The sequence below is a fragment of the Canis lupus genome, chromosome 7 (genome assembly GCF_003254725.2).
Source record: "Canis lupus dingo isolate Sandy chromosome 7, ASM325472v2, whole genome shotgun sequence".
In the NCBI taxonomy this organism is placed as follows: Eukaryota; Metazoa; Chordata; class Mammalia; order Carnivora; family Canidae; genus Canis; species Canis lupus.
This window is the reverse complement of record NC_064249.1, coordinates 30,182,341-30,208,857: the sequence shown is the minus strand read 5'-3', so window position 1 is coordinate 30,208,857 and position 26,517 is coordinate 30,182,341. Positions and strand designations below refer to the sequence as shown.

The window sequence follows — 26,517 nt, the reverse complement described above, 5'->3', positions numbered from 1 at the left end:
TGTGTTCCCACAGCACTTGGCATTGAGTCTTCCTAATTTTAGCATTTCTAGGTATGTGGGTATAATAATATTATTATTATAATTTACATTTGATTTATTCCTAATGATTAGTGATGTTGAGTATCTTTTCATGGCTTATTTGCCATCCGTATATTTGGTTAAGTGTTCAGATGTACCTTCTTAATATTGTAAGAATTCTTTATATATTCTTGATACAAGCTCTTAATCGAATACATATTTTGCAAATATTTTTCTCCCAGATTTTTCTTTTTTTAAAAAAATAAATTTATTTATTCATGAGAGACACAGAGGCAGAGACCTAGGCAGAGGGAGAAACAGGTTTCCTGCAGGGAGCCTGATGCAGGACTCAATCCTGATCCCAGGACCCTGGGATCATGACCTGAGCCAAAGGCAGATGCGCAACCACTGAGCCACCCAGGCGCCCCGTCTTGTCTTTTAACAGTGTCTTTTAGTTTATGCTTTTTCTGTCTATTTAGGAATCTTTACCTAATCCAAAGTCACAAAGATTTATACTGTCTTTTTTTTTTTTCCCTAGAAGTTTTCTATTTTCAATTCTTACATTTAGGTCTATGAACAATTTTGAGTTAATTTTTATATGTGCTGTGAGGTAAGGGTCTTTTAATTTCTTTGCATATGAATGTGCAGTTGTTCCAGCATCATCTGTGAAAAAAACGATCTTGTCCCCTTTGTTGAAAATTAATTTGCCATATATGTAAATTTATATCGCTACCATGTTCCACTGATGTAGGTGTCTGTCTTTATGCTAGTTTTTCATGTCTTTATAGTGAATATTGAAATCAGCTAGTGCAATATTTTGAACATAGTTCTCTTTGTTCAAAATTATTTTGGCTATTCTGGGTTCTTTTCATTTCCATGTAAATTTTTTTTGTTTTGTTTTAAATAAACTCCACCTCCATTATGAGGCTTGAACTTTTGACCCAAAGATCAAGAGTTACATGTTCTGTTGACTAAGCCAGCTAGGCATCTCTCATTCCCATGTAAATTTTAGAATCAGTTTGTCAATTTCTGCAAAAAAGACTATTGGGGTTTTGATTGATACTGTGTTGAATCTATATGTTATTTCAGAGAATTACAGTCTTTACAATATTGAACATTCAACACATGATGGTCATTTTTGTCTTCAATTATTTATGTATTCTTTCATTTCTCTGTTTTCTATTTCTCAGTGTACAGTCTTACTCATATTTTGTTATATTTATCCTTGTACCATAATATTTTAAATACTATTTTAGATAGTATTGTTTTTTAATTTCAGTATCCAGTTCATTTTGGGTGTATTGAAATATAGTTGATGTTTTTTTTTTTAGTTGATTTTTTTTATTAGCCTTATATCCTGCAACTTTACTAAACCTACTCATTTCTTCTTCTTTCTCTTCCTCTTCTTCTTGTAATGTCTACCCCTAACATGAAGCTTGAACTCATGACCCAGAGATCAAGAGTTGCATGCTCTACCAACTGAGCCAGCCACACACCCCAGTTACTTCTTACAACTTTTTTTTTTTTTTTTTTTTGCAGATTTAGGGGATTTTTATGTAGATGATACCACTGCATTTTAAAATAGTTTTGCTTCTTCCTTTTTTACCTGTATTTTATTTTTCTTCTTTTTCCCTTTTTCATGCTTAATTGCACTGTCCAGTATTGCCCCAGAATCTTGAGTGGAAGTACTGAGAGTGGACATCCTTACCTCATTCCTCATCTTCGAAAACATTTGTTTTCACTATTAAATATCTTGTTAATGATGTGTTTTTTGTAGACACCCTTTGAAGAAATCTCCTTTCTTAGATTGCTGAGAATGGTTGTCATGACTAGCTGCTGAATTTTGTCAGTTTTTTTCCTGCATCTATTAAGTTGATTATATGATTTCTCTTTCATCAATTCTGTTAACTTGGCATATTGGTATATTGAATTTTTTTTTTAAGATTTTATTTATTTATTCATGAGAGACACAGAGAGGCAGAGGCACAGGCAGAGGGAGAAGCAGGCTCCATGCAGGGAACCTGATGTGGGACTCCATCCTGGGTCTCCAGGATCACACCCTGGGCTGAAGGCGGTGCCAAACCTCTGAGCCACCGGGGCTGCGGAGCTCCAGCCTTCTGATGGTGAAAGTCAATATGGCTGTTACTTTACTTCCAACCACCAGTCTTGTGTAAAGACTTCTTTCTAAGAAGTATACAGGAAAGGAATTCTGAGAATATGATTCAGTGTGAGTTGACACATTTCAATGCCAACACACAATGTTAATTATTTTTCAGATGGGAGGAGTTTCCTGCCTTTCTCTCAAGGATAGGCAATGTGGGCAATATATGCTTTTCTCTCTTTCTTGGGGTAGTTGCCGTTGCCTGAAATGAGAGTGAAAGTTTCCTGCCTCAGAGATAGGAGGCATTTGCTGAGGCCATTTCTGTCTGGAGTTTCCCCAGTGACTTTAGCTTCCCCTGAGAGAAGGGCCTGAAAAGTGAGTGGAGTTTCATTCCTGTGTCCTACCAAACTGGGACTCTTTCTTGTCTTCTGCCCTATTTTCCATGTTTCTTGTGAACTCTTGGTAGAAGCTAATGGAAAAGAGCTGGTGGCCGAATGAAGGACTCTGCCTGTCTATAATCTCAGAGATCCTCAACTGTCTCGCTAGCCCATAATTGGCCTTCAAGCATTCGGTTTGAATTTCACTGTTTTCTTCTTACACACTTTAATGGTAGCCCCCTTGTCTTGTGCTTTGTCAAAGATGAAACAGTTCTGTGTTCTGTCTCACCTCAAAGGTAGTTTTGTCACCCTTTGATTTTCAGTACTCCTGGTTAGCTGTTATGGTGCAGTAGTAGCCAAAGAGGAAGATTATTTTAAGGAGATAGCAGTTAGCTGTGACAAATTAAGACTGAGGTCATGAAAAATGTGTCTTGAAAGGGCCCACTGATTTATCAATAACCTATGATTTCTAAGAATAAAGCCTGTGGAGAGGAGGGAGCTACAGGGACAATGCAGGGGCAGGGGAAAGACCTGACAGTGAGCTCAGGAAGGCAGTATGTGGAGATGACTGGGAAGGTTGGCATAAAGACAAAGAGCTCAAAGGACAATAGAGTGAAGTAAAAAATTTTGTGTAAGTGCTTTTCTATCTCTTTCTCTCACTATCACCAGCCTTATTCTTTTTCCTTAACTGAACTTACCTCAACTCCTAAATGAGGTCATTTACCAAAAAAAAAAAAAAAAAAAAAAAAAAAATTCCTCTCTTTTCAGGCAGTATTAACTTAGAACAATACCACCTGTACATAGGGAGAGAACTTAAGTTTAGAGCTTATCAGGCACATCTATAAGTTTTGAGTATGGTGATTAATTTACTCCTGACAATCTGTTCCTATCAAATGTAAAACTTACAGAAATGTAAACAAAGGCTCTGAGAGGTTATATTTTGCCCAGCTTATGCATAGTATGTTCTAAGTTGGGCATTTGAACCTGGTTTAACACTTCTTAGCTCAAATATCTCAGAGTGTAATAAGGGAGATAGGTGTGTGAATAAATAAGTTACAAAGCTGTTTAATAAGTTATACAGCCATTAAAAATGAGCAGTAGCTCTATACTGTCATTGAAAGATGTTCACTCTGTATTATTGAGGGAAAGCATTATAGAACAGAATGAATGTTATGATCCCATTTACTTATTCATTGATTCAGCAAATGTATATCGAATGCCTATTTTGTCCTAGGTACTGTTCTAAGTAAGCATTTAGGATGCTTGGGTGAACAAGAGTGTTTCCCTTTTATTGAGCTTATATTCTATTAAGATAGAATGTCAAAGCAGTGATGGAGTTCTGAGAGACAGCATGAGTTGTAGGAAAGACTTGAGTAGAAAACCACAGGGATAGGTAAATTTACCTGTAATAATTGTGTAATTGTTGTGAGACAGTTCTCCATGTCTCTTGCATTTGTGCACATTTGTGAGCTGAGCACTGGCTGCTTTGTTCTGGACTATCTTTTCAGTGATAGATATATAGGAAATAACTTTGGAAGTTACAGTATCTCTCTGGAGCAGAGGGCAGATTTATTTATTTCTAACAAAAGTAATGTCACTCTTTGGGCAGATTTGCTTGATATTTTAAAAAATTTGGATTCCCTCACTTCAGGGTCCCCAGTTGTGATTCAAACCCACTGAATGTACAGTATTCACCTAGACTGCTCCGTATTTTCCTGTGGAAATTGGGGGACAAGGAACAAGTGTGAACCTGAGGCTTAACACTGCTTGAGTAAAAAAATCCTTTGCCTCTAACTCAGGAGACCTGTGTCTTCTGCAGGCATTCATGAGGTGGTATAGCAGGTACTTAGCTTATAAGTAGTCTAGACTTCACAGTTTTTAATAACAGGTATGAGTTTATTTTTATTTTAACTTGAGGGGGCTCAGTTTTTTAAACTTACAGTTCGTTTTTGTTTTCATTTTTTAAATTTAGATTTAATTAACATATAGTGTGATATTAGTTTCAGAGGTAAAGTTCAGTGATTCAGCAGTCTTATATAACACACAGTGCATATTTTATCACGTGCCCTCCTTAATGCCCATCACCCAGTTATCCCATCCCCCCATCTCCGTCCCCTCCAGCTATCCTGTTTCCTATGATTAAGAGTCTTTTATGGTTTGTCTCCCTCTAATTTCTCTTGTTCTATTTTGTCCTCTCTTCCCCTATGCTCCTCTGTTTTGTTTCTTAAATTCTGCATATGTGTGAGATCGTATGATAATTACTTTTCTTTTATTGACTTACTTCATTTAGCATAATACCCTCTAGTTCCATCCACATTGTTGCAGATGGCAAGTAGTGCAATTGCTGGGTCATAGGGTAGCTCTATATTCAACTTTTTGAGGAAGCTCCATGCTGCTTCCCAGAGTGGCTGCACCAGCTTGCATTCCCACTTACGGTATAAGAGGGTTCCCCTTTCCCTGCATCCTCGCCAATATCTGTCATTTCCTGATTTGTTGATTTTAATACCATTCTGACTGGTGTGAGGTGGTATCTCATTGTGGTTTTGATTTGTATTATTTCCCTGATGCTGAGTGATGTTGAGCATTCCTTCATGTGTCTGTTGGCCATTTGTAGATGTTCTTTGGAGAAATGTCCATGTCTTCTGCCCATTTCTTGATTGGTTTATTTGTTCTTTGGGTGGTAAGTTTGATAAATTCTTTATAGATTTTGGACACTAGCCTTTTACCTGATAAGACATTTGCAGATATCTTCTCCCATTCTGGTGGTTGTCTTTTGGTTTTGTTGACCATTTCCTTTGTTGTGCAAAAGGTTTTTATCTTGTGAAGTCCCAATAGTTCATTTTTCCTTTGTTTCCCTTGCCTTTGGAGATGTGTCTAGCAGGAAACTGGTGTGGCCAAGGTCACAGAGGTAGTGCTGTCTGTATTCTCTAGGATTTTGTCTGTATTCTCTAGGATTTTGATTTTCTTATCTCATGTTTAGATCTTTCATCCATTTTGAGTTTATTTTTGTGTCTGGTGTGAGGAAATGGTCAAGTGTCATTCTTTTGCATGGGACTGTGCAGTGTTACCAACACCATTTGTTGAAGAGACTGTCTTTTTTCCATAAGATTAGTTGACCCTAGTAAACTTACAGTTCTTTATGGCGTCTGTCAGCTCCTATTTTTTGGTAGTGCATTTAATTACTAAAAGGGAAAAGGAGGTTTATACTAGTTTGTTCTGGAAGCACATTTAGTGGGATGTGTGGACAACACAGTCATTTTGATCTCCAAAGTCACATACAGAAATATCATTCAGGAGCTGTTACATAACTGTAATGTCTCAGTGCATGTTTTTATGTGCAGGTTTCATGTGTAGGAGTTCTTGCTAGAAGAATTTACTGTCTTCTATTCTCATGTCCCACCACCATTTTCTTTAGACAGAGATGGCTAGAGCCCTGTTTCAAACCTAGATTTTAAAAATTTTGGGAAAAATTTTTTTGGTGCTGCTGTTGCTTTTTTTTTTAGCACTTTAATGAATTTTAATTACCATCAAGTTGTTAATTTGAATACTGTTTCTTAACTCTTAATTATATAACTCAGTGGGATTGCCAAGCCTGCCGTTGGCCAAAGGAAGAAAATTTTTTTTAATGTTTTCTGTTTACTAGTTAGCATTTTTTAAAACTGAAACTCAGATTTGAAAAGTTAATTATATAAAGTACAGCCAATTCATGAAAATACTTTACTAAATTTCTGTTGGTTGTTTTATTCCAATGTTTCAGAATCATACAGCATTCCCCCATACACAAAAAAGAAAATTCTTCAACCCACATGTTCATCCTTTACCTAGCCAGCTTACCAGTTATAAGCGAGGAGAAAGAAAGAAAACAATTTGGCTTCAAGAAGATCTTGATCTTTATGTTGAATGGCAAGAAAAAATAATAGAGAAATCTGTCCCTTGTGACAGTATACAGAGAGCATATCAAATTTAATTTTATTTGAGAGCTCATCAGCCTGATTACTTAGCTAATTATTGTTCTTTGTCATATATTCAACTTCTTTTCATTACAGCTTCTGAATAAACATGAAGCTTTTTGGTCCTTCTTTGGCAAAGATGATTCATTTTTTAAAGGGAAACATATTTCTCTTTTTCAAAGGGATTTGTTCTATTTTTGCAGTATTGTTCTACTATTGATGGACATCTAGGCTGATTTTATTTTATATTTTGCTGCCACATTTCATCATTGTAAGATGAACTTTAAAATATTTCAACATTTCTGAAATTGAGATGTGTTTAAAAATAAGTGGTATCTTACTAAACACTGTTTGCCAACCTATTTAAGATTCAAAACTCTATCACCTACTTCCAGTCCTCTCTTACCTTCTCTCTGCTTTATTTTTCCATAGAATACTTTGACCAGGTGACACATTGTTTATAGTCTTTCATAAGCTCATTAGGGTGCAGGGATCTTTTTCTGTTTTATCTCACCACTGGACTCCTAGCTCCTAGAACACGGCCTAGAGTGGAGTGAGTACTCAGTATATTTGTTGAATGAATGGTTGAATTAAGGGAATATTTAAATGATTACTGTGGTCCAGACACTATCCTTGAATGACTTAATCTCTACAATAACCACATGAGATAGGTAAGAACTACCTAATGAGGAAATGAGGGCTGAGAAGGAGGTTAAACTACTCAATATCACTCAGTTTGTAAGTGGAAGAGTTGAAATTGGAGTTTCCTCATGCTGGATCCTGGACTCTTAACTTCATTGTTACACTTTTCTCAACAAAAATGATTTATGATTTATTTAGTTCTTTCTTTTTAAACAGGAAGAAGAGAATTTATCCAAAGACTGAAACTTGAAGCAACCCTGAATGTGCATGACGGCTGTGTAAGTAATCACTATGAAGGACTTTAATACTAAGTGCTCAAATATTTGATTAAATGCCCCATCCTCCCAGAAGAGATTATGACTAACTGTAATAAAACGGGAGAATAAAGCTTTATGTTAAAACATAATGAAGTAAATTTTGAATTTAGAAAAGTATATGGGAGATTTTTTTAAGCACAGATGACTTTTCTAATATTATCAAAAGGCTTCTAAGAGAAAAAAAGACTTCTATCTCTTGTAGTCCACTGATACTTATTTTGTGAAGGTCACTAGTGATTACTTGTGATTACTTCTTAAGAAATTTAGACATTAATTAAACATATGTTCTTTTTTTGAAAGACATTTTTCTCTTGGTTTCTGCTGATACCACACTCTCTTGGTTCTCTTTGTATCTCATTGACTCACTGCATCTTCTTTGTCTTCTTAGCTGACTCCTCCTCTTCTAGACCTTTGATGTTGGATGTATCAAGACTTTGTCCTGGCTCCTCCCAGCCTCTTTTCTCTTCACTTTTCTAAGACATACTCTCCTGTCCCATTGCTAAAAAACTACAACCACTTCCATCTCTCCAATTCTTCCCAGAACTCTAGATTCATGTATCCGGCTCTCTACTTAACATTCCCTGTTGCATGTCTAATAGGCATTCCAAATTTAGCAGGGCCAAGATAGAATCCTTTTCCTTTTAATTTCTGTTATGAAAATTTTAGACATGCTTTTCATGTACTTATCAGGTGGATTTAGCAGTTACCAAGATTGGGACACATTTTCCATTTCATTTTTCTCTTTTTTTCCTTGGTGAAGTATTTCAAAGTAAATCCCAGCTATTATATCATTTCACTCTATATGTGGCCAAAAACAATGGACTTTTTTTATGTAACCAAAATGCCATTATATAATTTAACAAGATTGACAGTGTATTTTTGGTATCATCTGATACACAGTCTATAATCAGATTTCCCTCCTTGTTTAAAAATGTCTTTTTATAGTTGTTTGTTCAAAAAGGGATCTAGGCAAAGTCGCTTCCTTGATTGCCATGCCTCTTAAATCACGATTAGACTAGAGCGGGCTTCCCGTTTTTTCTCCCTGCTATTGCTTTGGTACAGATTCTGACTCAGTTTTGCTATAGACTGTCCCACATTCTGGATACTGATTTGATTTCTTGTATTGTCATTTAACTTGTTTTTATATATTTTTTATTTCCTGTAAGTGGAAGTTACTTCTGGAGGTTTGATTAGATTCAGATATAACTTTTGGGGCAGGAGTATTTACAGATGATACTATATGTTTCATATTATGTGGAATAAAGAGGCACAAATGTTTTTTTTCTATTTTTAGTAATGGTAAGATTGATCATAAGAGTGAGGTGGCTAAAACAAAGACTTGATTTTCCCTTCTAAATCTATAGCCTACATTTCAGTAAGTAGCACCACCATTTATCCAGTTATATAAAGCTAAGAAATTTCAAGTTATCCTTGATTACTCTCTTTCCCTCAACTTCCACATCTAGTCTTATCCATAGATAAATTCTCCCTCCAGAATATATCTGGAATTATTCCATTTCTGTCCCTATGCTGCCGCCTAATTTGAAGTTTCTTCCCTCGCCTGGACTATTGCAGTATCCTTGTATTGGTCTTCTCATTATTCTACTGACTCATTCAACACATAGATCCTAGAATATAAATTACTCCTTTTATGTTATTTTCTCCTTTTTACCTCTAGGATGTAAGACTTACAGTATGGTTAACGAAGGCAGAAAGTTTGAAAAATGTCTTTATCAAACAAGCCCTATGGTTTGAGTTTGCTAGGCTATTTTTTAGAAAATTTTATTTATTCATGAGAGACAGAGAGGGAGAGAGGCAGAGACATAGAGGGAGAAGCAGGCTCCCTTTGGGGAGCCTGATGCAGGTACTCAATCCCAGGGACCCGGGATGACGACCTGAGCCAAAGGGAGATGCTCAACCACTGAGCCACCCAGGTGTCCCGCTATGCTGTTTTTTGATAACTCCCAAGAGTCAGCAGACAGTAATTACCAGCAATTACTGAAAGTCAGCATATTTATTTACATGAATAAGGGTATATTTTTCCTGTTATATTAGAATACCCTATTCATTACAGAAGTTTATCTTATCAGTATACTTATTTTTTAAAGCTATTTTTATTTTTATTTTTATTTTTTTAAAGATTTAAATTATTTGAGAGAAAGAGAGAGAACATGAACAGGGGCAAAGGCAGAGGGAGAGACAGAGGCAGAGGGAGAAGCAGATTCCCCACTGAGTAGGAAGCCCCATGTGAGGCTCGATGCTAGGACCCTGGGATCATGACCTAAGCTGAAGGCAGACACTTAACTGACTGAGCCACTCAGTCTCGCCTGTTCTTCTTCTTTCTTCTTTCTTTCTTCTTCTTCTTCTTTTTTTTTAACACTATGCTTCTAAATTGTTGTGGTATTTTTGAAAGGTACTGAGACCAAAACAAGAAAGGTAAAACTCTGAGATGTAAGGCCAAGGAAATCTATAGTCTTACAGATGCCTTGGGTAATTTTGATCTAGGTGATCCATGGATCATACTTTGGAAAATACTACTATAGCTGCCTATTGAAAGCATGAGACTTGAAAGGAAATTACAAAGGAAAAGTTACAGTGACAAGTTCCTTACTATAAAGAACCCAGCATTTAAGTAAAGAGGGAAAAAGTTTCTGTAATCCTGTCCACCAAACTTCTCTTTTTCCCATCCACAATTATGGAATTATAATTATGTTGTAAGTACAGTTTAGGTATGTATTATTTATTTTATTTATCTATTATTACTATTTTTTAAATGTAGGCTCCACCCATTGTGGAGTCCAGTGTGCGGCTTGAACTCACCACCCTGATGAGATCAAGACCTCAGCTGAGATCAAGAGTCAGATGCTTAACCAACTGAACCACCTAGGTGTCTTTATATATTTTAAAACAAAAAACACATTTGGGGGGAGCAGGTCAAAATAATATATACACATGATTAAAAACAGATCATAACAAAAAGTAATAGATGGTGTCTCATTCTCCCTATTCCTTTCTCATTGTCAGAAACAAATTCTTTTCATAATTTTTTATTTCAGATCTTCTGATGACTTTTCATATCCATGTATTATTTTTATGTTTATCTTTTTTGAATTAACAACTTCAAACATTGTCTACTGAGTTCCTGCTATGATAGAAGAGGATTTAACCTATTTATAAAATGCCCATTTTTTAAGATGTAGGCTTCTTAGAATTTTTATATTACTGTTCTTAGTCTCTACCCTGGTCAGTTGAACTTTAAACAGCATATGTAAACATCCTTTTGTCTTTCTGCCATTTAGAGATAGTATCTTTTGAATGTTCATTCTGTAAGAGACATTTAATTCTTTCATGTTTCATTCCACCTTTTTTTTTAAGATTTTATTTTATTTTTAAATATTTATTTATTCATGAGAAACAGAGAGAGAGAGGTAGAGACACTGGCAGAGGGAGAAGTAGGCTCCATGCAGGGAGCCTGACATGGGACTTGATCCCAGGTCTCCAGGATCATGCCCTGGGCCAAAAGCGGCGCTAAACTGCTGAGCCACCCAGGCTACCCTTAAGATTTTATTTTTAAGTAATTTCTCCACACCCATCATGAGGCTTGAACTCACAACCCAGAGATCAAGAGTATCGTGCTTTACTGACTGAGCCAGCCAGGCACTCCTATCCCTCCACCTTTTTATCTCTGTTTCACACCTCCATCAGCTCGTATGCTTTTATATTCTGAGTGTCAGTTACATGCACCCTTTATGCATGTCCTGGGCATCTTCTGTAACTTGTCTATGTTTTGAAAGTCAGAGTTTAGTAAACTGTGTTAATAAGTCTTATATGTATATGCACTTTCCTTACTTTTTGTTAAACTCCTCAAAATAAGGAGAGGGTGGAAAGAAAATTTATAAAGAAAACTATGTGATAGATCATCTGTTTGTAATTCTCAAGTGCTCCAAACTCTCCAGGAGGTTTCCAGCTAACTAACAATAAACCCAAGGCCTTATTGCTTGCAGGCCCTGTGATTTGGCACTTGCCTTCTCCAGTTTCATCCTGTAACTATGTTCTCAGTTACACATATTTGTTCCAGTCACACTTATCTCTTCGCTGTTCCCTACATACACCAAGTATGCCTCTGCCTTATGTATTTTATGCCTTCTCCTCAGAATCTCTTACCCCGCTGTATCTGTAAAGCTCACCTGATTTCATCTAGCTTTTAAATGTTACCTATCAGAGAAGCTTTTCCTAATCACCTTCATCAAATAGCTCCCCATCCAGATCAATATCGTTCCTTCTTCTGTTTTTTTTTTTTTTCCCCTTCATGGTACCTATCACTATCTGAAATTATAATTATACAAACACATGTATTTATTTGTTCATAGTCTATACTATACACCTGCCCCAGAACAGTGGACTAAAAAAAATCTTTAGAAATGATTTACTTCATCTAGTCTCAGAAGGAGTGCCTGGTACATACATGGTGCTTATGATTGAAGAGGCAAAGTATGTGTTATGTATTATGACTTTATATCTTTAAGAATCAAAGGTCACATCTTTGTCCTTACCCAAAGGAGAATTTTCTAGTATTAATTTCAGATGGATTCTCTCATAACGGACAATTACCTGTATGATATTCTCAAATTTTTACAAGCTGTGAATTCTGTGTTTTCTCATTTTTAAATTTACTCTCAAATTTTATTGAATATATTCTCAAAATATTTTTCTAAGGATGACTGGAAAGTAAACTTTCTTATAAGCTTAACCATATGTTTTTCTGCTTTCACACTTTTTAAAACGTGTTGTCCTTATTTTTATCTTGCATTTAATTTTTAAAATAGATAATACTTTCTCATGGTATAGAAATAAATTATTTTAAAAAGTATATAAAAAGTAGCTCCCATCCTTGTTTCTGCTCCCTAATATGTACAACCACTTATTTTAGTTTTTTGGATATCTATTTTTTCCATCTCCCTTGAGATGTTATTTACCTGTATAGCATTGTGTAGGTTTAAGGTGTACAGTGTGGGGATCCCTGGGTGGCGCAGCGGTTTGGCGCCTGCCTTTGGCCCAGGGCGCGATCCTGGAGATCCGGGATCGAATCCCACATCGGGCTCCTGGTGCATGGAGCCTGCTTCTCCCTCTGCCTGTGTCTCTGCCTCTCTCTCTCTCTCTCTCTCTGTGACTATCATAAATAAATAAAAATTAAAAAAAAAAATTAAAAAAAAAATTAAAAAAAAAGGTGTACAGTGTGATGATTTGATACACATAATGTGTTATGAAATGATTACCAAAATAGGGTTAGTTAGCACATCTGTCACCTCATGTAATTACCATTTGGTGGTGGTGAGAACATTTAAGATTTACTCTCTTAGCACCTTTTGAGTATATGACATGGTATTGTTAACTATAGCCACCAGCCATGCTGTACATTAGATCCCCAGAACTTATTCATCTTATACATTAGGTATATATTAGGTACATAGATCCCCATTTAGGTCTGTACATTAGGTCCCCAGAACTCGTCTAATAACTGGAAGTTTGTAGTTTTTCAACAACAGCTCATTTCCCAGCTGTTGGCAACCACCAACCAATCTAGTCCCTGTTTATACCAATAAGGTGTTTTTAGATTCCACATGTAAGTGGTATCAGACAGTATTTGTTATTCTCTGTCTTGCTCTCAGTGTTCATCCATGTTGTTGGGAATGACAGGATTTCCTTCTTTTATATGACTGAGTAATATCCTATCTCATATATATATATATATATATATACCACATTTTCTTTGTCCATTGGTTCATAGATAGACAGGTTCTTTCTATGTCTTGGCCGTTGTGAATAATACTGTGGTGAATATGGGAGGTGCAGGTATTTCTTCAAGATAATGATTTTATTTCCTTCAGTTAAATACAGTAAGATTGCTGGATCATATGATAGTTCTATGCTGAATTTTTTGAGAAACCTCTGTACTGTTTTATTTTCCACAGTGGCTGCACTAATTTATAGCCCCACCAGCAGTACACAGGGTCTCCCTTTCCCCCACATACTTACCAGCACCTGTTCTCTTTTGTGTTGTCTTATTCTGATAATAGCCATTCTAGTGGGTGTGAGGTGACATCTCACTATGGTTTGAATTTGCATTTCCCTCATGATGAGTGATATTGAGTACCTTTTCATGTATTTTTTGACTATGTGTGCTTTTGGAAAATGTTTATATAGGTCCTTTGCCCATTTTTAAATCAGATTATTTGTGATTTTTTTTGTTAGTTATAGGAGCTCCTTTTATATATTTTGTATATTAACCCCTTATCAAATGTATGGTTTGCATATATTTTCTCCCATTCTGTAGGTTTCCTCTTCAATTTGTTGGTTTCTGTTGCTGTGCAGAAGCTTCTAAGTTTGATGTAGTCCCATTTGTTCATTTTTGCTTTTGTTGCTTGCGCTTTTGGTGTCATATCCAGAAAAATCACTGCGAAGACCAAGGTCAAGGAGTTTTTCATTGTTTTCTTCTAGGAGTTTTATAGTTTCGGGTTTAATGTTTTAAGCATTCAAAACATTTCAAGTTAATTTTATTTTATTTTGCACGTGAGCATCCAGTTTTCCAAACACCGTTTACTGAGAAAACTATGCTTTCCCCACCAAGTATTTTTGGATCCTTTGTTGTAAATTAATTGACCATATATGTATGTGTTAGTTTTTGGATTCTCTATTCTGTTCCATTGATCTGTATGTCCGGTTTTATGCCAATACTGTTTTGATTATTGTAACTTTGTAATAAGTTTAAGTCAGGAAGTGTGATGCCTCCAGATTTGTTTTGCTTTCTGGAGATTCCTTTGGCTATTTGGAGTCTTCTATGGTTTCGTAACAAAGTTAAGGGTTTTTTTTTTTTTTCTGTGAAAAATGCTACTGGAATTTTGATAGGGATTGCCTTAAATTCATAGATGGCTTTGGGTAGTGTGAACATTTTAATAATATTAAGCCTTCCAATGCATGAACTTGGCATATCTTTCTATTTACTTGTGTCTTCATTGTCTTTCCATCAGTATTATGTAGATCTCAGTGTACAGATCTTTCACCTCTTTGGTTAAATTTATCCCTAAGTATTTTATTGTTTTAGATGCTTTTGTAACTCAGCATCAGATAGTGTATTGTTAGTGTGTAGACATGACATGTAACTGATATTTGTTTGTTGATTTTGTATCTTGAAACTACTAAATTCATTTATTAGTGCTAAGAGCTTTTTGGTAGTCTTCAGGGTGTTCTATGTATAAGATCATGTCATCTGTACTGTATTACTTCAGTATTACTTCATCATTTCCAATTTGGATGCCTTTTATTCCTTTTCTTGCCTAATTGTTCTGGCCAGGACTCTAATACTGTGTTAAATAAAAGTGATAAGAGTTATTTATTACTATTTTCTTGTTCCTGATTTTAGAGGAAAAAGTTTCAGCCTTTCACCATTGAGTATGATGTTAGCTATGGGCTTATCATATACAACCTTTATTATGGTGGGATATGTTCCTTCAGTACTCAATTTGTTGAGAATTTTTTATCATGAAAGATGTTGAATTTCATCAGATGTTTTTCTGCATATATTGAGATGATCATATGATTTTTATTCATTATATTAATGTGGAATATTACATTTATTGATTTGTGTATACTGAACCATCTTTGTATCTCAGAGATACACCCCACTTGTTTATGGTGTATGATCCTTTTGATGTGCTGTTGAATTTGATTTGCTAGTGTTTTGTTGAGAATATTTATATCTATATTCACAGGGAATATTGACATGAAGTTTTCTTTTTTTATAGTACCTTATCTGGCTTTGGTATCATGGTAATGCTTGCCTCAGAAAATGAGTTTGGGCATGTATCCTCTTCACTTTTTCGGAGAGTTTGAGAAGGATTGGTGTTTATTCTTCTTTAAATGTTCGGTGAATAATTAAAGCTCCTGAAGCCATCTGGTCCTGGGCTTTTTTGGTTGGTTTTTAATGGTCTTTGATTACTGATTGAATCTCCTTATTTGTTTTTGGCCTATTTGGATTTTTAATTTTTTTTTGTGATTTATTTAGTCTTGGTAGGTTATATGTTTCTAGTAGGTTGTCTCATTTATTGGTGTATAACTGTTCAGTGTATTTTCTTATAATCCTTTGTATTTTGTTATCAGTTGTAATATCTTCTTTTTCATTTATAATTTTTATTTATTTGGGTCTTCTTTTTTTCTTGGTAAGTCTAGCTAAAGGTTTGCCAATTTTGTTTATCTTTTCAAAAACAGAACTTAACACATTAATGATTGGTCTTTCTTTTTTCTTAGTGTAAGCATTATTATTATTTCTTATTATAAGCATATAATCCCTGCTTATAACTGCTTTTGCTGCATCCCATATGTTTTAATTCTATTTTCATTTATTTTGAGATATTTTTTTATTTCTTCTTGAATCCACATACTGCCAAGAGTATGTTATTTAATTTCCACATCTTGGTGAAATTTCCAGTTTTCTTGCTGTTAATTCCTAGTCTTATACCATTGTGGTCAGAAAGATTTAATTCTTCTAAAATTTGCTAATATTTGTTTTGTGATCAATCATGATTTATTCTGGAGGATGTTCAATGTGCACTTGAGGAATGTCTGCTGCTGTTTGATGGACTGTTTCATATATGTCTAAATTTTTATCTAAAATGTAGTTCAATTCTAATGTTTCTTATTGATTTTCTCTGTATGATTTATCCATTGTTGAAAATGGGCTACTGAAAGCAGCTACTGTTGTTTTTGTTCTTTGTTTCTCCCTTTAGGTCTGATATAATAATTAAAAAAGATTTTAGAGATCACTTCTCAGTCTTTTGGCTAAGATTAAGTGTAAAATACATTTAGACATTCTAGTAGGTATCTAATGATATCATGTTGTGGATTTAATTCTCTGTCCTGTCTAATCTTGCTTATTCATCTGTATCTCACAAAGTTCCTAAACTCACTTATTTTTCTAGTACTTATATTGTCTCTAATTTTCTGAAGAAATGGTACAGAATTCTCATTATTTATTTTTAAAAAATGTTTGGCAGAGTTCACCAGTAAAGCCATCTGGGCCTGGAATTTTCTTTGTGAAAAATTCTAAATTCAATGCCTTAAAAACAGACTTAAAAACAGTAAATTTTGTTTAGTATGTGTGTTTAAAGGATTTTGTCAGTTTGAATTATTGGCATAAAGTTAACCCTAGTATTCCCTTAATGTTTAGGTATTTGTAGAATGTATAGTTAGTGATGTCATCTTTCTTATTCCTTATATTGGTAGTGTGTCTCCATGTTTCCCCGCCTCCTTTCTTTTTCTTGATTAGTCAGGCTACATGTTCATTAATTTTTGTCTTGTCAGAGAACCAGCTTCTAGTGTTTTTGTGTCTCTACTTCCTCCCCCCTCGTTTTTCTGTTTTCTATTGTTTCATTGATTTCTGATCTGATACTCATTATTTCCAATCTTCTGCTGACTTTTGGTTTCATTTGTTCTTTTTTATAATTTTTTTGATTGGAGCTGAGAGCATTGATATGAAACCTTTATCTTACTTACCTATTACAGATATTTTAGTGCTGTAAGTTTCCAAGTACAGAGTTTAGCTGCAACCCATAAATTGAGATATGTTGTGCTTTCATTTTCGTTCAGTTCAAAATACTTTGTAATTTGTAGGATAATTTCTTTTGAATATCTGTTATTTTGTAGTTTCAAAATATTTCTTTGTATTAATGATTTTTACTTAATTCCATTTTGGTCAGAGAACATATTCTATATTCATTGAAATCTTTTAAAATTATTGAGATTTGTTTTTATGGCCCATAAATATTTTCTATATTGGTAAATATTTTTTGTGTACTTAAAAAGAAGTCTCTTCAGGGTTCCTCGGTGGCTTAGTTGGTTGATGGTCTGACTCTTGATTTTGGCTCAGGTGTTGATTTGGAGGTTATAAGATCAAGCTGCATGTCAGACTCTGTGTCAGACAAGTCCACTTTATTTTATTTTATTTTATTTTATTTATTTATTTATTTATTTATTTATCCATTTATTTATTTATTTGAGAAAGTTTATTTGTTCATTCAAGGAGAGAGAGAGAGAGAGAGGGAGGCAGAGACACAGGCAGAGGGAGAAGGAGGCTCCATGCAGGTAGCCAGACGTGCGACTCCATCTTGGGTCTCCAGGATCAGGCCCTGGGCTGAAGGCGGCGCTAAACTGCTGAGCCACCGGGGCTGCCTGATTCTCTCTTCTCCCTCTCCCTCTGCCCCCCTCTCCCTGCTTGTGCACATGCTCTCTCTTGCTCACTCTCTCTAAATAAATAAATAAAATCTTTAAAAAATCTTTAAAAAACAATGCATATTCTATTTTTTAGTTGTTTAAGATGTGATAGTAAATCTGGTTCATGCTATTCCATCTTGCCTGAAGGGGAAGTCTATTTTGTTTTTTAAATTTAGATACAGTTCATATACGATAAAATTTACCCATTTTAAGTATGCAGTTCAGTGTTTTTTTTAGTATATTCATAAAGTTGTACAGTTATCACAACTATCTTAATTCTAGTATATTTTCACCCTCTGAGAAAGTCCATTCCAGTTATCATTCACTCCCATTCCCCCTCTGCCAAGCTGTTGTCAGTCACTAAATCTATTTTCTTTCTCTACAGATAGGCCTAGTCTAGACTTTTAAAATATCATCATTTCATTTTGTGGCTGAATAATGTTTCATTTTATAGATATTTTATTATGAGCAAATGGATAGTCATATTTTGTTTATTCATTTATTAGTTGATAAATGTTGGGATTGCTTTCCCTTTTTGCTCTTAGGTATAATGCAGCTATGAGCTTTTATGTACAAGTTTTTGTTTAGTACATGTTTTTAGTTCTCTTGGATATTATATCCCTTATTGTGGAGTTGCTGGGTCATGGGCTAACTCTGTTTTAGTTTTTAGGAAATGGCAAACTGTTTAGTGACGCAATTTTATATTCTTATCAGCAATGTATTAGAGTTACAATTTTTTGACACACTAGCTAACACTTATTTTGTTTTTTAAATATTATTATAGCCATCCTAATGGGTGTGAAGGGGTGATTCATTGTGTTACTAGTTTTCATAAAGATTGATATCTGTATTTCCTTCTAAGAGTTTTATAGTTTATAGGGCACTTACATTTAGATTTTTGGTCATTTTCAGTTTATTTTTGTATATTGTATTCCTTTGCTTGGGTATATCTAGTTGTCCCAGCACCATTTGTTAAAAAAAAAAAACCTCTTTTCTCCATTGAAAGGTCTGGGATCCTTTGTCAAAAATTACTTGACCATAAATGTAAGGGTTTAATTCTGGACTCTCAGTTCCATTCCATTAATTTATATGTCTGTAATCATGACAGTACCAGACAGTCTTGATTACTAAAGCTCTATAGCTCTGTAATAAGTTCTTTTAATTTTTTTTCTTTTTAGGTAGCGTTGTTTTATGTCTCTGGGTACAAAATGAATTAATTAAAATAAATTTAAACAATAAAACTTAATGACTCAGACATTTCATTGTGAATTTACAGAATATTGTGTTTGCTAAATGGCAGTATGTATTTTCAGTAGGTTAGCTGGGAAATTCCCCTTACTGTAGACACGAGATTCTTAGTGATACAAATTTTGAAACATCAGTTAACTGAAAGATGGCATACTTATTTATATGTCCAGGTTACTTAAGTTTATTTTTTGCTTTCTTTTTAGGTTAATACAATCTGTTGGAATGAGACTGGAGAATATATTTTATCTGGCTCAGATGACACCAAGTTAGTAATCAGTAATCCTTACAGCAGAAAGGTAAAGTGGCTTAAAAAATTTGTAATTTAATGAGAAAAATTAAGAAGCTAGAAATTAAGAAACTGTATATAATTATGGGAATGGGCATTTGTAATAGAATATCCTTGTTTCACTCAAGTTAGTTATGTGATTTGGAAGTTATTACATGCCTATCCCTGAATCTCCTTAAGGAAACAGTATATTTCACCCAGCTTTTGACTCTGGCAAATTGAAATATGCTTCATTTTATCCACGTGGGTAAAATTGCCAAAGGTAACATTATCCTTAGTAGACCATTCTTTGGGGGGAAAAAGGCGGTGTGATTTTTTTTTCTTTCATGTGCACAAAATCTACTTTTTAGCCAAGTGGTTTAAGAAACATTATTAGTTTGCAAAAACATTATCTAGGCTCTAGTGAAATGCTTTGTGATATCTAATACCATAAACTGCAAATCATTTGAGTTTTAGGATTATGTAATTAGGATTATGTTCTGATTTTTATTGACTCTTCTCTATATTTGGAGAAACTACATCTATTTTTGTATCAGTGAGAACTTGGTGGATTGGCAGACTAAATTGTTATTGAATAATAACAATCTTACACAATAAATTATTCATATATTTCTTATTTTTCCACATTTAAACAGTTAAGATATCAAAATAGAGGTCTTTCAGCCTGATTGAGGTTCGTATTGAAGATATCTTTGATTAAAAGAAAGGTCATAATTTTATTTCAGAGGTAGTTTTACTTAATTGTCCTGACTTAGCAGAGGGAAACTCAATGTTTTCAAATTCCACTTATGTTAGGTCTACTACCATTACTTTTAAGGTACCTGTACCAAATTCCAGTGTGGAGCTTGGGACCTGGCTTGGTGGCACATAAAAGCATTCTGATTCCCTAAGAGTGGAAGCTCTGAAAAAGGCCAAAAAGCCTCTTGGGTTTTTATAGAGACTTCATAACAGTTCTGATTGACTAAGTAATCGTTCATTGACTGATTCATCCTCCAGCCCCTCTCCCCTCCTGAGTTCCAACTCTTTAATCTCATGATTACTCCCGGCAACCAGTCCCCACCCTTTGGTGGGGTCCAAAAGTCACCTTCATTAATACTAAGATACAAGTAGGCTCTGAAGTATTTTCAAAAACCATTGACAAAGACCATATATATGTGAGAAATACATCTGGATGACCCTTTGGTTTCTTATAAATCATTATATTGTACTAGGACAATCTTTTCCTTAAAGTGGAGGACATTTCCTGGGATGATGTATATGTGGAATGCTTTTTGACCGTCACTATCAGAATTTAATTAATTAATTTATTTTTAAAGATTTTATTTATTCATTTGAGACAGCGGGCTACAGAGAGAGAGAGAGGGAGAGAGCATGAGCATGAGCAGGGGGAGAGGAAAAGGAAGGGGAAACAGACTCCCTACTGATTCAGGAGTCCAATGTGGGACTCCATCCCAGGACCCTAAGATCATGACTTGAGCGGAAGGCAGATGCTTAACCATTTGAGCCACCCAGGCGCCCCACTATCAGAATTTTAATGCTTATGGTATTCATGGCAGTTGACTAGACACCAATGGAATAATCTTTTTGTTTTTGAAAAGATGCAGAACTTCACTGAAACAAAACTAGTAAAATACACATAAAATTAACTATCTTAATAATTTTTAATATTTCTGTTCAGTGACATTAAGTATATTTACATTGTTGATACTATCACCACATCTAGCTATAGAGCTATTTTTATCTTGCAAAACTGTAACTCTACCCATTAAACAATAACTCCTTTTTCTTCCCTCACGGCAGCTCTTGGCAACCACCATTCTACTTTTTGTGTCTCTGAATTTGACTACTATGAATACCTCATATAAGCATTTATAATAGTTGTCTTTTTGTTACTGTCTATTTCATTTATCATGATGCCCTTAACATTTAACATGTTGCAGCATGTGTCCGTTTTTCTTCTTTTTTAAGGCTGAATAATGTTCTGTTGTATGTATATACCACATGTTGTTTCCATTTATCTTTTGGTGGGTACTTGAGTTACTTCTATCATTTTGATGATGTGACTAATGCTGCTCTGAACATAGGGGTACACTTATCTCTCCAAGTCCCTACTTTCAATTATTTTGTGACTATACTCAGTGTAATAAGTTTTAGAAGATCTTGTTTCTTCTTTATACTCATATTTTTGGAAAAAGGACATTTGTTTTGATGCATGGTTCCCAATGGAATGTATATTTGAAAAGTGATTGCTCTTATTTCCAGTTTAAGAAATGAGTAATCAGATAATACTTGTAAAGAGTTAGGATATAGGACTTTATCTTTTTCATATAGTTGTCTTAATAGATCCAAATTTGCTATCCTCTAGGAATATTTAAAAAATTTTTAAAACATAGATGATTAATTACATAGGGAAATAATGTGTTTTGATCCTGAGTCACATATTACCTGTTTTTTTAAATTTTTTTTTAAGATTTTATTTTATTTATTCATGAGAGACACAGAAAGAGAGAGAGCGAGAAAGAGAGAGAGAGGTAGTGACACAGGCGGAGGGAGAAGCAGGCTCCAGGCAGGGAGCCCAATGTGGGACTTGATCCCAGGACCCTGGGATCACGCCCTGAGCTGAAGGCAGATGCTTGACCGCTGAGCCACCCAGGCATCCCAATATTAACTGTTCTTAAAGTTTGACTTTATTTTTAGGTTCTGCGAGTTCACAGAAAGATTAATTTAATGCATGGTAACACATCCTAATTTTATATGTGGTATGTCTCAAATATACGTTAAGAGCGAAGTTCCTTTTTCCAATAATTACAGTCAAGTGTATTTGGACCAATCTCCCACTGAAAACAGCTAAAATATTCTTGATTAAAGACTTTAAAAATTGTCCTAAAAAATTTGTCCTAAAAGTAATAAGTAACTGCCTTGATAATAAGGGATTATCAGTCCAAAATGGAAGGGGAAAAGCGAGTCCAGAGAAGTGAACGTGAAAGCCACTTTCTCCCTGAAGGTATTTGCCAATCCAAGCATATATAAGCTTTAGTTTTGATGGCCTTGAAGGTCAAGGTAGACAAGCAAAGCTCAGGAACTAAATCAGGTATGGATTTCTATAGCAGACTCTCCCCGGTATGCTGGGTCACCCCCCCCTCCCCCCCGCCAAGAGGTCCACCTCCTCAAGGTATAGATGAAACCAAAGAAAGGCAACCTTGTGATATCTAATATTAATCCTGAGTGTACTGAGTATGCAAAATTTTTCTTGATTTGGTCTCGCCAGCTACCTGTAAGTTCTCAGACCATAACAGGTTTCTTTACTCTGTTCTTTTGCTTGCACTGTTCTCTCTTCATGGGATGTTCTCCTGGTTTGTAATACACCTCCCACCTATTTGGCAAATTTAAATCCATCCTTCAAGTCTTGGCTCTTAGCTGTGGTATGCCTCTCTAATTGCCTTAGGCAAATGTAGGCACTACTTCCTCTATGTTCTCATTGTACTTTGTGGATAATTAGATTATTATATCATGTTTGTTTGCATGTTCCTCACCATTAGACAGTGATTTCTTTGGGAAAATGATAGCTTTTTTCTTTTTTGTTTCCTCAACACTTAGTAAATTACCTGTCACATAGTTAGGTGCCCCATAAATATAGTAAAAGGCAGGCAAGGAATTTTTGTATTCAATTCCTTAGATATGGGTATGGGTTAGGTTTAGAGAGAAGTGATTTTTACCAAGAGATTGAAGAACCAACATCTTCTATCTGGATAACCCTGGACCAAGCTTAAGGTTTTGGAAGCATTGTAAGTGACATGATGGAAAAGGAAAGATACCTGCTTGGTCTGGTAGCTTTAGCCAGAGTAATCTGATGATCAGTAAAGTCATAGATGTTACAACTAGTTCACATTCACATTTATAACTAATTGCATTTATCAATATGTTATTTACATCTTTGAGTTACTCTACCAACTTCTGCCTTTCTAGGCCATTATTCTTAGATGTTTTCTGAATAAGTATTATAATGCATTGACTCACAGAAAGCACAGAGAAGAAAATAAATCCAGCTGCCAAAAATAGTAACTGCAAGTGCACATCATTTTTAAAAAAATCAATCTTACTACTATTTACCTTCAGTAGAATGCATATCTGTATTGATTATATAGTTCAGTTTCAACAATTCTAAAATTCTGACCTTTGTTGAAATTACTGATCATATGCATATGAGTACTGTTCTTCCAACAATTATCTATTAATAAATTGGGGAGAGTGGTTCAAAATGAAATTAACGTGGTAGGCAGTGGTCAGATAGTAGGCTTAATAGGCAATATTAACGAGTTTACATTTTAGTGTAATTGAAATACTCACTGGAGTATATTAAACATTCATGGTGATATGATTTGCGTTTTTAAAAGATAGCTCTGGCTGCTATCTGGAGAGTAGAGTTTGAGTAAGATCAGAAGTGGGAGATAGGAGGCCATTGAGTCATCTCAGTGAAAAGGGATGGTAGGTTAGACAAAGGTAATGGCATTGAGTTGATGAGAAGTAATTTGGAATATATCTTAGACCTGGATTTTCTGGTGGATTTTATATAGTGGATGAGGGAAAGAAATGAAGGACGATTCTTTAGTTTTTGACTTGATCAACTGTATGGGTGGATATTGCTGCCATTGAGATAAAGATGGAGAACACTGGAAGGGTAGTAAGTTTGAAAGAGGACATCTGAAATCAAGAGATTTGTCTAAAAGGAAAAGGCTTAAAATTTTTACTCTTTAAATCTTGATCATTTTCATAAAGAAATCCATCTCAATATATGAATAATATGTGATATGTCAATACACATACTAGTGTATTGAGTGCTTTTGTTTCTTAAGCTATGCATAAACCTGTTAAGTGGAGATAAATCATGAGTCGTTAAGAATAATGTCTGCTGAATGTGACTAAAGCAAAGACAAAAGATGAAGAAATTACTATATACACTGTATGCAGTGACTTTTACATAGTTAGCTACTTGGTAAACCATGTCAAAATACCTGACAGAGGTAAAGGCCATGACACCTATTTTGTTTAAAGGCTTTACATTAATTATTCTTTGTATTATTTTTATACCTTAGTCTTGCAGATCTTAGTGTCTTATACTTGAAGAGAGGAATGAAAGAATTTAAAATACTTATTAACAGACAAATTTTATTCTTCATTGGCTTTGGTTGATATAGGTGCAAAAGATACTCCCCCACCCTGTTTTTTATTTGACTCTAATTATATGTGCTTTATATGTGTAAGACTTACTGTGGAGTAATTTATGGCACTCAGCAAATCCTTATTTTGGCCGTAACTCAGTAACCTAAATCTTAAATAAAATGAAGTGACTTAAGTATTCAAAGTGGTCAAGATAGATAGCTGCTAATAGTCATTCCAAATTTTTGTTATGATTTAGTGTGGTACTCTCTGATAAAAATTTGGCAGTTTGTGTTATACACTAAATACTTACAACCAAACCTAAAATAAAGTTGAAATATATTTTCTTAACTTTGTTTTAAAATTTAAAAACTTTCGGAAAATAAAAAAAAAATACAATAAACATCCACAAATAGATTTTTTTTTTAAAACAACTGAGCGTAAGTTGGAGGCATCATGCACTTTATTCATGAATACTTTGGCATATATCTACTAAGACAACATTATCCTATTTTTAAAAATAAGTAATATTGAATATGGAGTTAATCTTCATTACTTGTGAATTTCATATTTGCAGATTTGCCTATTCATTGAAATTTATTTTTATTTATTTATTATTTTTTTAAAAAGATTTTATTTATTCATGAGAGACACAGAAAGAGAGGCAGAGACACAGGCAGAGGGAGAAGCAGGCTCCATGCAAGGAGCCCAATGTGGAACTCAATCCCAGAAATCCGGGATCGCATCCTGAGCCAAAGGCAGAGGCTCAACCGCTGAGCCACTCAGGTGTCCCTGAAATTTATTTTTAATTCCTAAGTTGATACTTCCATTCATGGCCATGCACATGAGCAGAGTGGAAGAGAATTAAGTCATTCAATACACAAATCAATATTTACATTACCAGCTGAGATAAACAAGGCTGACTTCTTATTTCAGCTCTCATACTGTAAACATACTATATATCTTTTTCATGGTATATTTTGTGTCACATTTTTGCATTTTTGTGCTTTTTATAATGATTTCACTGTTTTAAAATGTCCCCAGATATCATGTTGAAATACTGTCTTGTGTTCCTAAGCACAAGAAGCCTGGGATGTTTCTTACGGAGAAAAAAATGTTAGCTGAGCTTCATTAGGCATGAGTTATAATGCAACTGGCCATGAGTTCAATGTTAATGAGTGAACAGTATATATTAAATATGTCTTTATACAGAAACCTATAAAACAGTGCTGTGTATTGATTAATTAAGGAAAATGTGGCATGAGGCTCAAAGGAACCTAACCACGTATTTCCCTAGGAGCACTGATTCAGTACTTGTTATTAATTCAGTGTTGGTGGCGATTTATCAGGAATGATCAGTCATCTATATGCTATTACATACGTGATTTTCTATTTGACAGTGTATATATGCAATACATGCACATATATATGAATATGGTCTATATTCAAATTTTCTCACTTGTTTTATGCTGTTGTACTGCCATGCCTCTTTCAATCCAAGCTCCATCCATCATTTTTTTTTTTTAAAGATTTTATTTATTTATTCATGATAGTCACACACAGAGAGAGAGAGAGGCAGAGACATAGGCAGAGGGAGAAGCAGGCTTCATGCAGGGAGCCCGACGTGGGATTCGATCCCGGGTTTCCAGGATCGCGCCCTGGGCCAAAGGCAGGCGCTAAACCGCTGCGCCACCCAGGGATCCCTCCATCCATCATTTCATGCAGTTGTCATATTTCCTTAGTCTCCTTTAGGATAGTTTATCCAACTTCTTGGTCTTTTGAGACATTGAGATGATACTTATTTTATTGTATTACCATCAGAAGAACAGTTGTTTTATACAATGTTTCTCAGTTTGGATTTGTCTGATTGTTTCTTCATGAATAGATAAAAATTAAACATTATAGATAAGAAGTCTCTACAGGTGACTTTGTGGTATGTGATGTTAGTTTGTCTCCTTACTGGTGATGTTAAGTTTGAGCTCTCTATTGTATAGGAATGTTTACCCTTTGCAGTTAATAAGCTGCTTGTGAAGTGGTATGTTGAGACTGTGTGAATATTCTCTTTCATAATAATCTTTCTTACAGTGGTTTTAGTATTGATTCTTGCCTTGATCAGTTATTAAAATGTAGCTACAAAATAGTGATTTTTAATTGT

The 26,517-nt window shown here is 34.7% G+C and overlaps 1 protein-coding gene across 13 annotated transcripts in view; it reads left to right on the top strand.

Moving 5' to 3' along the window:
* The window catches only part of DCAF6 (DDB1 and CUL4 associated factor 6), a 131,154-nt gene that overhangs the window by 5,897 nt on the left and 98,740 nt on the right, over positions 1–26,517 (top strand). For all 13 annotated transcript variants that reach the window (XM_049112350.1, XM_035719373.2, XM_025430457.3 and 10 more), the window contains exons 2-3: positions 7,305–7,366; positions 19,123–19,215. In XM_049112350.1, coding sequence (XP_048968307.1) covers positions 7,305–7,366; positions 19,123–19,215 — 155 coding nt within the window. The remainder of the gene's footprint in view (positions 1–7,304; positions 7,367–19,122; positions 19,216–26,517) is intronic.